The sequence below is a fragment of the Plecotus auritus genome (assembly GCF_963455305.1).
Source record: "Plecotus auritus genome assembly, chromosome: 6".
NCBI lineage: Eukaryota > Metazoa > Chordata > Mammalia > Chiroptera > Vespertilionidae > Plecotus > Plecotus auritus.
In genome coordinates this window covers 118,537,865-118,551,188 of record NC_137773.1, presented here as the reverse complement: position 1 = coordinate 118,551,188, position 13,324 = coordinate 118,537,865, and the positions used below count along the sequence as shown (strand labels likewise).

General features: G+C 48.8%; 1 protein-coding gene across 1 annotated transcript in view; it reads right to left on the bottom strand.

The window, feature by feature from the left end:
* Positions 1-8,380, bottom strand: part of EIF4E3 (eukaryotic translation initiation factor 4E family member 3) — a 28,875-nt gene extending 20,495 nt beyond the window's left edge. The window contains exon 1 of the mRNA XM_080672148.1: positions 8,173-8,380. Coding sequence (XP_080528274.1) covers positions 8,173-8,291 — 119 coding nt within the window. The 5' untranslated portion in view covers positions 8,292-8,380. The remainder of the gene's footprint in view (positions 1-8,172) is intronic.
* Between the last annotated feature and the right edge of the window lie 4,944 nt (positions 8,381-13,324).

The window sequence follows — 13,324 nt, the reverse complement described above, 5'->3', positions numbered from 1 at the left end:
TTTTCTTAATTTCTGGATTCTGATGGAAGGCTCCTTCCAACTGCTGCACAGTTTTATGAATATTCAGGCATCAAAGTAAGAGGATGGAGTTGTGGAACTTCTGATGGTGGTAAATGTCTGGCTTGGGCTGTGCATGGCAGGGCATTACTCTGTGAGCCACAACTGATTCCGACAGTCACTGCCAGATGCCCATGTGCCTACCCTCACCTCTGAGCCTCAGGCCTCTTCAAAAGCAATGCTGGGCCACAGCCACAGAATGGCATCCAATGGGGCCAACAAGCAGAGGTTTCTCCCTGACGGGCGCCTGGGACACAGACCAGCGTGTGCTGCACTTGCTGCTCCAATGCTGATCCACCAGCTGGATCGTCTACGGTTTCAGGCTCTGCAAGCAGCCGTGCAGGGGGCTGAAGGTGAAGCTGCAGGCCTGGCAGCCGAGCCACACTGCCCTTCCTGTTACGCTAACAGCTGGTGTGGCAACTGGAAGGTCCCTGTCTGTAGTGGGTTCCCATTAAGGGGACATCCTTACTTGTATCACACGTACACTGTATCCTCTCTTTTGTGGTGAATCCTCACCTGAGGATCTTTTTCCATTGGTTTTTGGAGAGTGGAAGGGAGGGGGAGAGGCAGAGAGAGAAACATCGATGAGAGAGAGACACATCGATTGGTTGCCTCCTGCACATGTCCTGACCAGGGCTGGGGATCGAGCCTGTAACCAAGGTACATGCCTTTGACGGGGATCAAACCTGTGACCCTTCAGTCCGAGGGGCGACGCTCTAATCAATGAGAAAACTGGCCAGACCTATTCTCCTATAGTTTAAAGGTCTTTTTACTTCATTCATGTTACAAACCCAAATCTTCCAAGAGAACCCTAACTAAACCCTCTCTCTGCAGGCCAAGAATGCTCCTCTGTGGTGTGGCCCAGGGGACACTGGCCATAGCCAGAGACATTTCTGGTCATCACCATGGAATGGGACGCTACTGGCATCGTGGGCTGCTGCTGAGCCTCCTGCAGTGCACACAGCAGCCCTCAACACAAAAGTATTAGTCCCAAACGCCAAGGATTTATCATTTATTTCATCAACTGCACACCTCCTAGCTGAGGGAACAGACAGAGCCCTTGTCCTCGCAGAGTTTAGAACTGGCCGTCTGCTCTCTGAATCCCCTAGACTCCGAAGGCAAAGAATTTAAGTCCTCTTTTATTTGCCTGGGAGAGGCTGCGGGAGCAGCGGCTGAGAGGAGTATACACGCGGACTTGGAGCATTTGTAGGAGGTATAGGCAGAGCTGGTGCAAATCACAGCCAGAGTCAGGACTGTGTACACAAGCGGAGTTGTGTGCCACCGCCCTACGCTCAGCGGGGCTGAGACTCCGCCCTGGGACTATGACTGCCCCGGAGGAGCAGGTGAAGGAGTTTGAACTGTTTCTCCACGAGTTTTCTCTCTGATTTAGTGATATTACTGTAATAATGGCTCCCTTTTGTTGAGCACATGCTATATGAAAGGGTTTTACATATATTATTTCAAACCCTTACAGCAATCCTGCCAAGTTGGTATTATCCTCACTTTATAGATCAGGAAATGAAGGCTTAGAGAGCCTGTCTTGGCAGGTCTGGGTCCTTTCTCTGGCCGCCTGGTGTGATGAGGACGCCTCCTGGTGGGAACCGAACGGTTGGCCAGCACGGTGTCACATACAGACAGCGGGTCACCAATACCTCTTGCCCCACCTTAAGTGATGTCCCCCTTCTTGGGCCAAACCCTGCTCTTGCTGCCCTCTCCTCTCCCACCACCCATCTAGGCACCAGTGGGCAGAAGCAGAGGTGCAGGCAGCGGGAGATGCCACCAGAGTCCCTGGCAATAATGCCACCCCGACATGGGCTACAAGGTTTGCAGCTCAGGTCGTTTCCTGGGGCTGGACGTGAGAAGAAAATAATTGACCAACCAAAAGCCACTGACGGGCTGTGGCAGAAAGACAGGAAAACAAAGGGGTGAAGATGATGGTCCGCTGGTGCCCACCCAGCACACTGCAGTGAGTGTAGTTACTATTAACTGGGGAAAGTGGGAAAAGATGTCTGACCTTTACACGTGATTCCATATGTCCAACTAATGGAGACACATGTCCAGTGAACACGCACAGAAAATGCTGGATAAGAACATGAATAATGACAATACTCCACTTAATTTGAGAGATCATCTCATTTCCGTGAAGAGAACATTAAGGGGAAACTATAAAGCCAGGGATATGTCTCCTGAAAGTCAGTCTTCTTGTGGAATTTGTTAACATCAGGCTCAGCTGTCAGAGGGAAAATTCAGGTATGTGATGAATGGTGTCCCTTTGAGATCACTCATTCCTTTAAATCACTTTTGGACAGATTTCATTTCAATCACGTTTAGACAGATCTGTGGCTTGTGGTTACAGCAGCTTGCTGCCTGAGAAAGAGTCACATACAAAAATGACTCAGGGCATATAATTAACATTGAATAATGCATCCATTGAAACGATCTACACAATCTGAATGCTTTATTTCTGTGTTTTTCATTTCTGCTATTGTCATTCCTAGCCTACCAGCTCCTTGACAGTAGCAACTGGGACTCTTTTGATCTCGATACACACTTCCTCCTCCAGTGCCTGGAGGGTGGGTGAAGAGGCAGGCTGTGTAACTACACTCACTTCAGTGTGCTGAACCAAGCAAGGCCAAGTTTCAACTTGTCATCATGTAAGATCCCTAAAGTCTTGCGAGCTGTCTTAGTTTGAAAATAAGGAAATGGTGTCTCTAATATTAAAAAGAGAAAGTGTATTTTTGAACAGATATTACTGGTAAGAACTAGTAACTTTTCTGGGAGAGGATGTTTAGAAACCACAAGCCTATCTGCAGAAAGCAACCACTGACCCACGGCTGGACAGGCTGTGACCCCTCATCAGGGCCAGATCCCCGTTGTCCCTTACACAAAAATTAAATCCTGGGCCTTAAAAGAGCCTGTAGTTTCAGAAAGGCAAGAATGGGTGGAAAAAGGACAGGAATAGCCTGTCAGCTGTGGCCTTCCATGCAGTCTCCTGCCTCACCTAGTCCCCCGGGCCATTCTATGAACAAGGATAATTTGGGGATCCTCTTTGCCAAGCTGGGCCCCACCTCCATGGATCAGGTTTATCATCATGGAGCACACAACTTGAATGTATTTGAAAGCATCACACCCTGAAAGGCGGGTCCCTCTAGAACTCGGCACCTCGCTGGGCTCATCACGGTTCTGTGGAAGCACCCAGCATGCGAGATACCTCTCCTGGGTGGCCCAGGTCAATGCTGTCATCATCTTTGCATTCTCAGCACCTAGAACAGTGACTAGGGATTCATATGCCCAATTAACCTTATCAATAAACAGAGCAGTAATTCTCAACTTTTGATGCCTAAGGCATTTGTTACAAATGCACACCTCACCCCAGGGATCTCACTGAGTAAGTGGGGCACGGTGGGGAGCCTGCATTTAACAAGCACAGCCCAGTAATTCGGTGATTGGGAGGTCAGGGTAAGAGACTGCACATGAAGAAATAATGGCTGAGTGGAGCTAAACCCAATGGGGTGGGGCTGGTGGGAGCTGTCTGTGACAGTGCACCTCTATGATTAGAAACACAGAACACAGATATTCACTAAGTACCTACTATGTGCACTGGAATGTGCACTCCCAGGAATCACACAAGAGGCAGTTAGAGCCTCATAACCAAGAAGAAGAATCAATGATCCTTAAAGCAACACCAGCCTGTGAACACTGCTGTGGAAACACTAGGTGGTGACTTCATCCTGCCTGGGCCAAGGGCTGCTGAAGGGCAGTTATGGATTCAGCATCTTAGCAAGGCCTGAGGGATGCAGGGCAGCTTTTCAAGGAGACGAAGGGGAGAGGGCACCCCACGCAGAAGCAGCACTGTGGCCCCATCTCAGGGGTTCAGTCCAGACTCGCCCAGAGGGGCCCGCAGGCTGCCGTCACCAGCAAGAACCAAGAGGATGAGTGGACTCTGGAGGTGGGGAGAGGCAGGCGATGAGGCTAAAAAGGAAGTGGGTTGCATAGTAAACACAGCAACAGAGAAGTCTGTGCCTCAATGTGTAAGTATACAGTTTTCACTTTTTTAAAGCTGAGGAATGCCTTTTTTTTTTTTTTTTTTTTTTTTTTTCAGATTAAAGCGGCCAGTTCCTAAAAACAACCAACCAACCACAAAGCCAACCAGAGCTGCTCTGGTAAAAGGGAGGGGAGATCCAGAACCCCGCTGCTAGGACACGCAACCCCACCGCAGAGCTCCCGCAGGTGGTGAGGGACAGTCAAACCGCTGCTGTGCCAGAGAGGGCAGGGAGCTTGGGAATGACAATTCTGAGCGGGTTCAAGGGCAAATGGAAACTTCAACTTTGAAACACGGGGAGGATGGTGGTATTGTTACACGGCACATGGCAGGCAGCGCATCTCCAGATGCAGGAGAGAGGCAGAGGGCTGGAGATGCAGATTTGCAAATGATAAAGCAGCCGACCCCGGCGGGAAGGGAAAGCCACTGCGGGTGAAATTCAGCGACGCCCTAGGTATTTGGTGTGGCCACCTGCGCTGGTGCTGGTCAGAGCGTGGGGAGAGACCCTGTGAAGCTTATTCTAAGGAGAGAAGACAGGCCAAGAGGGGTAATCCCAGAGAGCAAAGTGGGGGAGTGTGTGTCTGGAGGTGCGTGCCATTGTGTATCAGGGCTCAGGAATGGCCGCCCTGAGGTGACATCTGAGCAGGAACCAGAAAAAGAAAACAAGCGCAGGCGCTCCCGGACGCTGGAGGGAAGAGCATTTCAGGCAGGGGACCTGGGTGGCGGAGGACTGTGCTTGGGATAACGGAGAAAGAAGGGGCCAGTGAGCCAGAAGGGTGGAGGCAGAGTGACAGGGAGACAGAGGGACAAAGGTGTGTGTGTGGGGGGGGCGGGGCAGGAAATGCTGCAGAATCCCATGGGCTGTTATAAGCACTTTAGCTTTTGCTCTGAGTGAAACAGAGAGCAGAAAGGCAGCAAGCTTGAACTTAGGTATTAGAGGGGCCACTTTGGCTGCTGTGATGGGAACGGGCTGCAGAGGCAAGGGTAGAAGCAAGGAGAGCAGTTAGGATACAGGTGGTGACAGTGAATTGAATTCTGGATCCACTTTAATGGTAGAATCAATAGCATTTGTTGATGACGACGTAGAGGGTAGGGAGAAAGACAGGAGAGAGGAGAGAGGGGGAAGGTGAGGAGAGAGTCACAGATAACGCCAAGATTTCTGCGTGGGACTGATGGAAGGAAGGAGATGCTGTTACCTGCTTTGGTCTGAGATGGACAGATGGAGGGAGGCAAGCCGGGCACATACTGCTGGGGTGTGGCAGACACAGCAGCGCCAGGTTGGGGGATCACATGCACAGTGAACGGAAAGCCTTGTGACTGGATGAGCTCACTGGTGTGGACAGAGATAAGAGGACTAAGGACGTGGATAAAACACAGAGGAAAGGGGTAACCACGAGGTGAAAACAAAGCAGAGACACACAACTAAGAGGGGCCTCCAAGAATCAAGAAAGAGCAGGGTTTTAAATATCCAGAAAACGGAAGGAAAACTCTTCAGGCTACACCCTCAAACAAAATTACCTCCCCAACGCTGAAATCCTTGGCCACAGTCCACTTAAAAACCCCCACACAACAAAAGCAAGCAGGGTCACACTGGGGTTTACTACTGAGAATGCAAGTAAGTCCACTCAGGGGCTCTCCCGTTCATCCTCCAGGGGAATGAGGGATGAACGAGGTTGCTGGCTCCCTGCCCTCTCTGGCACAGCAGTGGTTTGCTGAGTTCAGATAAGCTGCTCCAGGGGCTGTGGGTGGGGTGTGTGGGTGGAGGGGGAGAAGAGGGAGGGGCTGCAATTTGGGAGCATGAACTATCAATGTGAGGAGTTAACATTTATTAAGCATTGATGTGCTGGTGTTTGACATCCATGGCTCTCATTTGATCCTCAGGACAGGCCTGTGCAATATGGGCAAGGGAGGCTTCTCTCTGGTCCTCATCACATAGCTGGCTGGATGGGCGCACAGGCCAGGAGGGAGGTGCCAAAGGAACAGCTTAGGCCGTGGGAGAAGGCCTCTGGAGGATGGCTTTGGTGGCAGATATCGGCTAAGAACTGCCCCACTCTCTCCAGAATTGTGTTTCTCTGGGAAAACGTGATAAATGAACCCCTAGAACGCAATGTGTTCATACCCCCAAGAGGAAGGGGCCACCTACATAAATGCAATGGGCTCCCAAAGAAGTGCAGAAAGTCCAATAAAAGCCAGGGGATGGCTGACCAGGAAAATGAATACATGTGTACAGCGTTGGAACTAATTATAATTTCTAAACGAATAGAGCCACTTCTATTAAAGATTTCCACACTGTGACAATAACAGTATATTTCACTTGACTCCTGGCTTTCAGAGAGCAAAAATGTGCAAGTACATAATAGGAAAGCTATAGTTTGTCTTCATTGAAGTTACATGTTCTTATCTTAAAAAGATACAAAATAGCCTTATCCAGGTGGCTCAGTGGTTGAGCATCGACCTATGAACCAGGAGGTCGGGGTTTGATTCAAGGTCAGGGCACATGCCTGGCTTGCGGGCTCTATCCCCAGTGTGGGGCGTGCAGGAGGCAGCCAATCAATGATTTTCTCTCATTATTGGTGTTTTTCTCTCTTTCCCTCTCCCTCTCTGAAATCAATAAAAAAATTTTTTAAAAGATACAAAATATTCTTTAAAAGTTGTATGTTATGTAGGATTAATATCTTAGACGATTCTTAAAAATGTTACTCTTGTAAGTAGACTGATTTTGACCTGTTTAAAAAGAAACTCTCTGGATACTGTTCCCCCGCAGTCAACAGTATTCACAATTTAGACCTGGGGTCCAGGTTTAACTCCTTGGAAACAGATACCTGTTAACAAGTGGTTACAGCACACCCTTGTAAACAAAGACACACATGTTTCATTTTGATAGTTGGCTAAAACCTCTCCTTATGACAGTAAAATGCTCTTAGCATCCCATAATGAAAGTGAAAATATTTTGGAAAAAAAACAAAAAGAGAGACTTGTTGTACCTCCCCTACCCCCAACTTCTTTGAGTGCCAAAAAAGACAATGGCTCCAAGTGTCAGTTCTTATAGATGGGTGCTAAGTCCATAGGGAGAAAAGAATGAGTCCGTCCTCCTTAAAAAGATAAATTTCATTTTATACAAGGCCTTTTACGGATAAGACCAGATTTGTGTGTAGTAAGTAAATTTCACAGAAGACTGTCACATATATTTCCTCCTAACATTTAACCATAGCAGATGCATCAAAATGTTCATAAGCTCCCGGACAGCCCTAAGGTGTCAGGCTGGGCGCCTTCAATGTGAGATACTAAAAAGGGGCTTTGCATGCATCAATTTATTCCTTTGTCAACAACTTCTTGTGCTCCTACTGTGTGCCAGGCACAGTTCTAGGTATTGTGATATAGCAAGTGTCTAAAACAAAGTCCCTGGTTTTTGGCCCTTAACAGAGGGGAAGTGTTGAGGGATTGAGACAGATTAAAAGTAAACACACACACATAATACACCGCGGCAGCACTAAGCACCAGGAGGGCAGAATACAGAAAGGTTGCAGAGTGGGGTGCGCTAACCCACATGCGTCGTCAGGGAGCGATTTCTGAGAAAACGGCACTCGGCTATCCCTTGATAAAGCCATCACTGTCCCCACTTAACTGACAAGTGAGGCATCGTCCCCCTTCATCCCCCTTGATCCCCCAGCGCCTAGCAGGTGCGTGGCTCCCGGTAAGTGTTCAGACCTAAGTGGGGGAGAGATGTGCGTGGCCGCCCGTGGGGTCGTCCTCGTACCCGCAGCGCACACCCGCGGCGGTCACCTCGCCCGGCGCTGTCCCGGCCAAGGCCAAGGTCGCGTCCCGAGCTCCCCAAGTCCCGAGGGGTGACCTGGCCCTCCACCTCCCGCCGCCAGGCCCGCGCTCGCCCGCGGCCGTCCTTTTAAGGGGGATAAAAAGGGAAGGTGCGGCCGAAAGTTCTGGAGCTGCGCCTGTTCGCTCCCAGCCGCTCGCCCCGGCCCCAACCTCGGCTTCAGAGCCCGCGAGCCGGCGGCGGGGGCCAGAGAGCCCAGACAAAGCGGAGCGCAGGCCCGCGGCGCGCGGCCAGGCCTCACCTGTCCAGCCAGAAGGTCCAGGGCGAGTGCAGCGGGACCCCGCCCGGCTCGGGCCGCGGCGCCGACAGCGGCTGCAGGCCGGGCGGCGCGGGGGCGGGCGCGGCGCGGGGCCTCGCCATTTTCTGCGCCCCGCCTGCCAGGCCGGGACCAGCGGACAGCCAGGCGCTGGCGGCTGAGTCACCGCGCCCGCCCCGCCGCCCCGCCGCCCCGCGCCAAGCCCCGCCCCCCGCCTGGCCCCGCCCCCCGCCTGGCCCCTGAACTAAAGCTGGCCAGCCCTGGGCGAGGTGTGGTCGAAAGCACACGGATCAGATGGAGGGAGGGCAGAGCGGCGGCCTGGGACATCTTGGCAGGCTATGGGGGCGGAGGAGCAATATGGGTCAAGCGGCTAATTCTTTATCTATCTATCTATCTATCTATCTATCTATCTATCTTATCTATCTTATCTATCTATCTATATATATTTTATTATTGATTTCAGAGAGGAAGGGAGAAGGAGTGATAGAAACACCAATGATGAGAATCATTGATTGGCTGCCTCCTTCACACCCCCTACTGGGGATATAGCCGCAAACCTGGCATGTGCCCTTGACCTGAATCGAACCCAGGACCCTTAATCAAACGGCTAATTCTGTAGCCAGACAAGAAGTCGACAGGTGAGTGGACCAGCTACAGAAAGAGGGAGGGATGGCTGGATGGTGGGAGGGAAGAAGGAGTGGGTGGGAACATTGGCAGATGACTGGGGTAGGGATGGAGAAATGAAAGGGCAGATGGAAGCACAGCTGGGTGTGACTGACAGATAGATACAATGGGAACCTCTAGCCAAACGCTGGAATGCCGGAGTGCAATAGAAAGGGCCAGGAACCACTGACACAGGTATGAAGTTGTAACAGGTCAGCCTTACATTCCTCATGGTGACAGCACTTTCTAAACTCAGCTGATTTGAAGGGCCTAGAGCCCCCAACCCACCCTCTCAGGGGCCTAAGCCTGTCCCCAAGTGTGGCCAACTTCAAAGGCAGTTCCCAAAGCCAGCTGGAGTGCTCCAGGCTTGCCCCAGAGCACCTGCAGAAGGAGGAGGAAACCAGGCAGTGTTGAACACCGAGCCCTCTGCTCTCGGTACCTCTGGATAAAGAAGTCCCCGTGGCCAGCAGATTCCGAGGGACCCTCCTGGCACAGCGCCTTTCTGGGTCTGCGTCACTCTCAAAAAAAAAAAAAAAAAAAGGCGAGGTGTGAGGGCATGTGAGCATCTGTCATAACTGGCACAGGCACGGGCCCTCTCTTTAACCTTGAATTTCTGGATCGTCCCTCTCTAGTCTGTGACAGTTCCGGTTCCCAAAGATTTTCCACCTGGCCTAACATATGCTCTGCTCTTCGCTTGCACATTCACTGGGATGGGCCAGAACAGGAGCTGCAAATCTGGATGAGTTCAGGGCCAGCACAGGCATGGGAGATGTCTATTGCAAATACCAGGACAGGTGCCTTCCCTAAAAAGGTATTCAAGTCCAGATAAAATGACAATGAAAACTAGACTCCTGCTTTTTGATTCCTGCTTCAAGCATAATTTTTTTTTGTTAATCCTCACCCAAGGATATTTTTTCAACTGGTGTTTAGAGAGAGTGGGAGGGAGGGGGAGAGGCAGAGAGAGGCAGAAAAAAGAGAGAGAGAGAGAGAGAGAGAGAGAGAGAGAGAGAGAAAGAGAGAGAGAGAGAGAGGTAAGAGACACATCAATTGGTTGCTTCCTGCATGCACCCTGACGGGAGCCCAGAGATTGAACCTGCAACCCAGGTATGTATGTGCCCTTGACTGGGAATCAAACCCGCAACCTCCAGTGCACATGCCAGTGCTCTAACATAGTTCCTATCCAGCATGTGATGCTGGAAGCAGTGACATATTTATAAAGTCCTCCAACTTTGAGATACTGGGGGTGCTTTTGGTTAGATGCATTTTTTAAATTTTCTCCTTTTATTTTTTCAAGAAAATACATATATGGCATTGTTTAGGCTGTTCTGAGCACTTCCTACTTAACTCATTTAATCCTCACAAAAATCCAATGAGGAAGGTACTATTATTGGCCCATTTCATCGAAGAGAAATGCAGAAGTTAAATGAACCCCACGGTCACACAGCTAATAAATGACAGAGCCCGGATGTGAACACAGGTATTCAGACAGCGGAGTGTAGGCTTTCCACTGTCAGGCACTACTGCCTCTCTGACTAAGCCCAATGGGTCCACATGGTAAAAACAAGGCAATGAACAGTCAGTCTTCCTCCCTCCCAAGGCTATCCGTCTTCCTGCCCAGAGGAAACCCCGCTCACAGTTCCCTTCCGGGAAAATGCAAGTATGCACATAAAAGCATATATCTAGATATATAAATTGTACACCTATCTATATCTTTCAGAACAGAAATAGAAGCATTTCATACCATTGTTGCACGTTCTTATCTTACTTAACATTATATATTTGAAGATTTTTTTCCATATCAAAATATATAGGTCTATTTCATTTTAAGGGCCACAAAGCAATCCGTTCTAAAGAAGTAATATAATTTAATTCACTACCCTCAAGATTTCAGTGGTTTGGAGTCATTGTCTTTTATAAATAATGCTACCATAAACAATTTTGTATTTGATGTCTTTCCTCATCTGTACCAGTTTATTTCAGAACTACTTAGGAAAGTGTAAATTTTGTCTAGGTTTAAGCGTGTAATACATTTTGCTAAATTACTGTGTAAGTGGTTACATGAATTTATATAGCATTAATTTATAAATAGTTGATTCTGAAAATTTATATTTACCAGTTGACATTTATGTTTATAAAATTCTAAAGCATTGGTAGAAAGGCAGTTTTGCTTTCTAATGATCAAAACAAGTCAAACTATCAAGTTGAACTTCTACCTTATGTTCTTTAACAACACCCTCGGCAAGAAAGGGTTAGTTAAAAAGTTTTATCTGTAGTTGCTAAAAGACAGTCTGTACCACATGATAAGTTACTTTCAGAAGCTAGAAGAATAGTCTGGCCATTCTTCTTTATTGAGTCACGGTCATGTACCTCCCTCTCTTGCTTCGGCTTCCAGGATGCTCAGTATTACATCTGATGCTCAATCACATCAATATTAACCAATGAAGAAGCATCACTATTTTTGTGTTACTTTACTCCTAGTTTTATTGCAATGACCTAATTTCACACATGCATCTCATACAAGCCCTCAAGTCTATTTTAGAAATAGGAGATAGAAAAAAAATTAAATGACTTTTAGATTAATGAGAGGTCAGGTAATGTCACTAAGGTAAGAGGCAAGGAAAGAGCAATGACCATAACTCTCATTCCCTTCCTGTTTGAAACACTGCTCTTCAGAATCATCCTTAGAAGATAACAAATTGGGAAAATTCTTCTTGTCTTCCCCCTTTGTAACTGGAGAGCAGGAATTAGAATTTCAGGGTAGAAAAGGAATTTGAAGATTATCTAAGCAAACCTATCATTTTACAAATGAGGAAACTGAGGCCCAGAGGGGTGAGGTGACTCACCTGAGGCCACCACTCTCGGAAATGACAGAGGAGGACTAAAGCGTGGCAGCTTGAGATCCAGGCCAATGTGCTGAGTAACGGGCAGTCAGAAGACTTGGGTGGCAGGAGAGAGGAAGAGAAGGTAACCACACAGCCCCTAGCAAGGAAAACAACAAAAAGGACTTGAGGCACTCATAAATAATTAAGCAATTAGCTGAACAGCTACTCCCCTCCCTCCAGCATGCAGTCACCAAGGCAACTTGGGCAGGGTGCCTGCTAGTTGCCTAGTAACAATGTGGTTGGCTCCCCTGACGGGCTCCCTAGGCATCACACGATTTCAGAGCAGGGAATAGCCTGGGGCAGGGATCATTATTCTAACACCTTCATTTTCCAGATGAGCAAAGGGAGGCACAGAGAAGCTGAGTAACCTATGCAATGTCACACAGCTGCTCAGAGACACAGCCAGGCTTTCTATTTCCAGGTGTTTGCTGTACTAGGACTGCCTTGGGGACACTGCAGAAGGGGGCCGGGGGAGATCTCTCCTTAATTCCTAGGAAAACAAGGAAGTAAGACCCAGCCAGCAAGCAAGCAAGAGACAGACCTTGAGCTCTCATGTGCAATTAGCTGGCAATTTGATCAGCCCAACTTTCATCATCACCATGGCAACATGGGTGAGGTGGGTGCTGGTTGCCTAGTAACAAGTGGTCTTCTGTCTTCTGCTCCTATCAGGCTTCATGGGAGTCACAGGAACAGTAGAATGCTGGAGCTGAAAGGGAAGGCAGAGACCCTAACTCTGTCTCTTTCTTTGACAAATGAAGAAATTGAGGTTTGGGATACTGTGCAGTCACACAGCCACAGAGCTAGCTAGTGATAGGGACTCATTGTTGGCAGCCAGTCTTTCTGAATTCCCTCCATTTCCTGTCCCTGTCACAGCACTGCCGGAAAGGAAGCTTCACTCAAAGTGAAGAGATTGGAGGGAATGGCTGGTGGTCCCCTGGAGGTACTCTACCACTTGTCTAAAGGTGGCTATGCCACACACAAGGCCTGGCAAATAGTGGATGTGCACGGAGGCACTATGCACAGTAGTTAAATCCAGGGTCTCTAAAGTCAGAAAACCTCAGTCAAAGCCAGCTCGCCCCAAACCTGGCAAGCTTCTTGCCCCTCTGTGCCTTGGTCTCCATATCTGAGAAATGGGCATCCCAACAGTGCCTACCTCTCAATGAGCATAAATTATCATCAAGATTAACTGAGAAAATGGACACATCGATTAGTAAGGAAGATGCAGTAAATGTTAGGCATTCATTTATTCTTCATTCAACAAGTATTTGTGGCATGACTGCTATGCAAATGCAATGCCCTAGGCCAGTGGTCGGCAAACTCATTAGTCAACAGAGCCAAATATCAACAGTACAATGACTGAAATTTCTTTTGAGAGCCAAATTTTTTAAACTTAAACTTCTATTTCTCCAAAATAGACTCACCCAGGCCGTGGTATTTTGTGGAAGAGCCACACTCAAGGGGCCAAAGAGCCACATGTGGCTCGCGAGCCGCAGTTTGCCGACCACGGCCCTAGGCTCTTGAGGTTCATTAGTGAGCAATACAGAAAAAAGAAATCACTACCTCCGGGAGCTCACTTTCCAGTGGAAAGACTG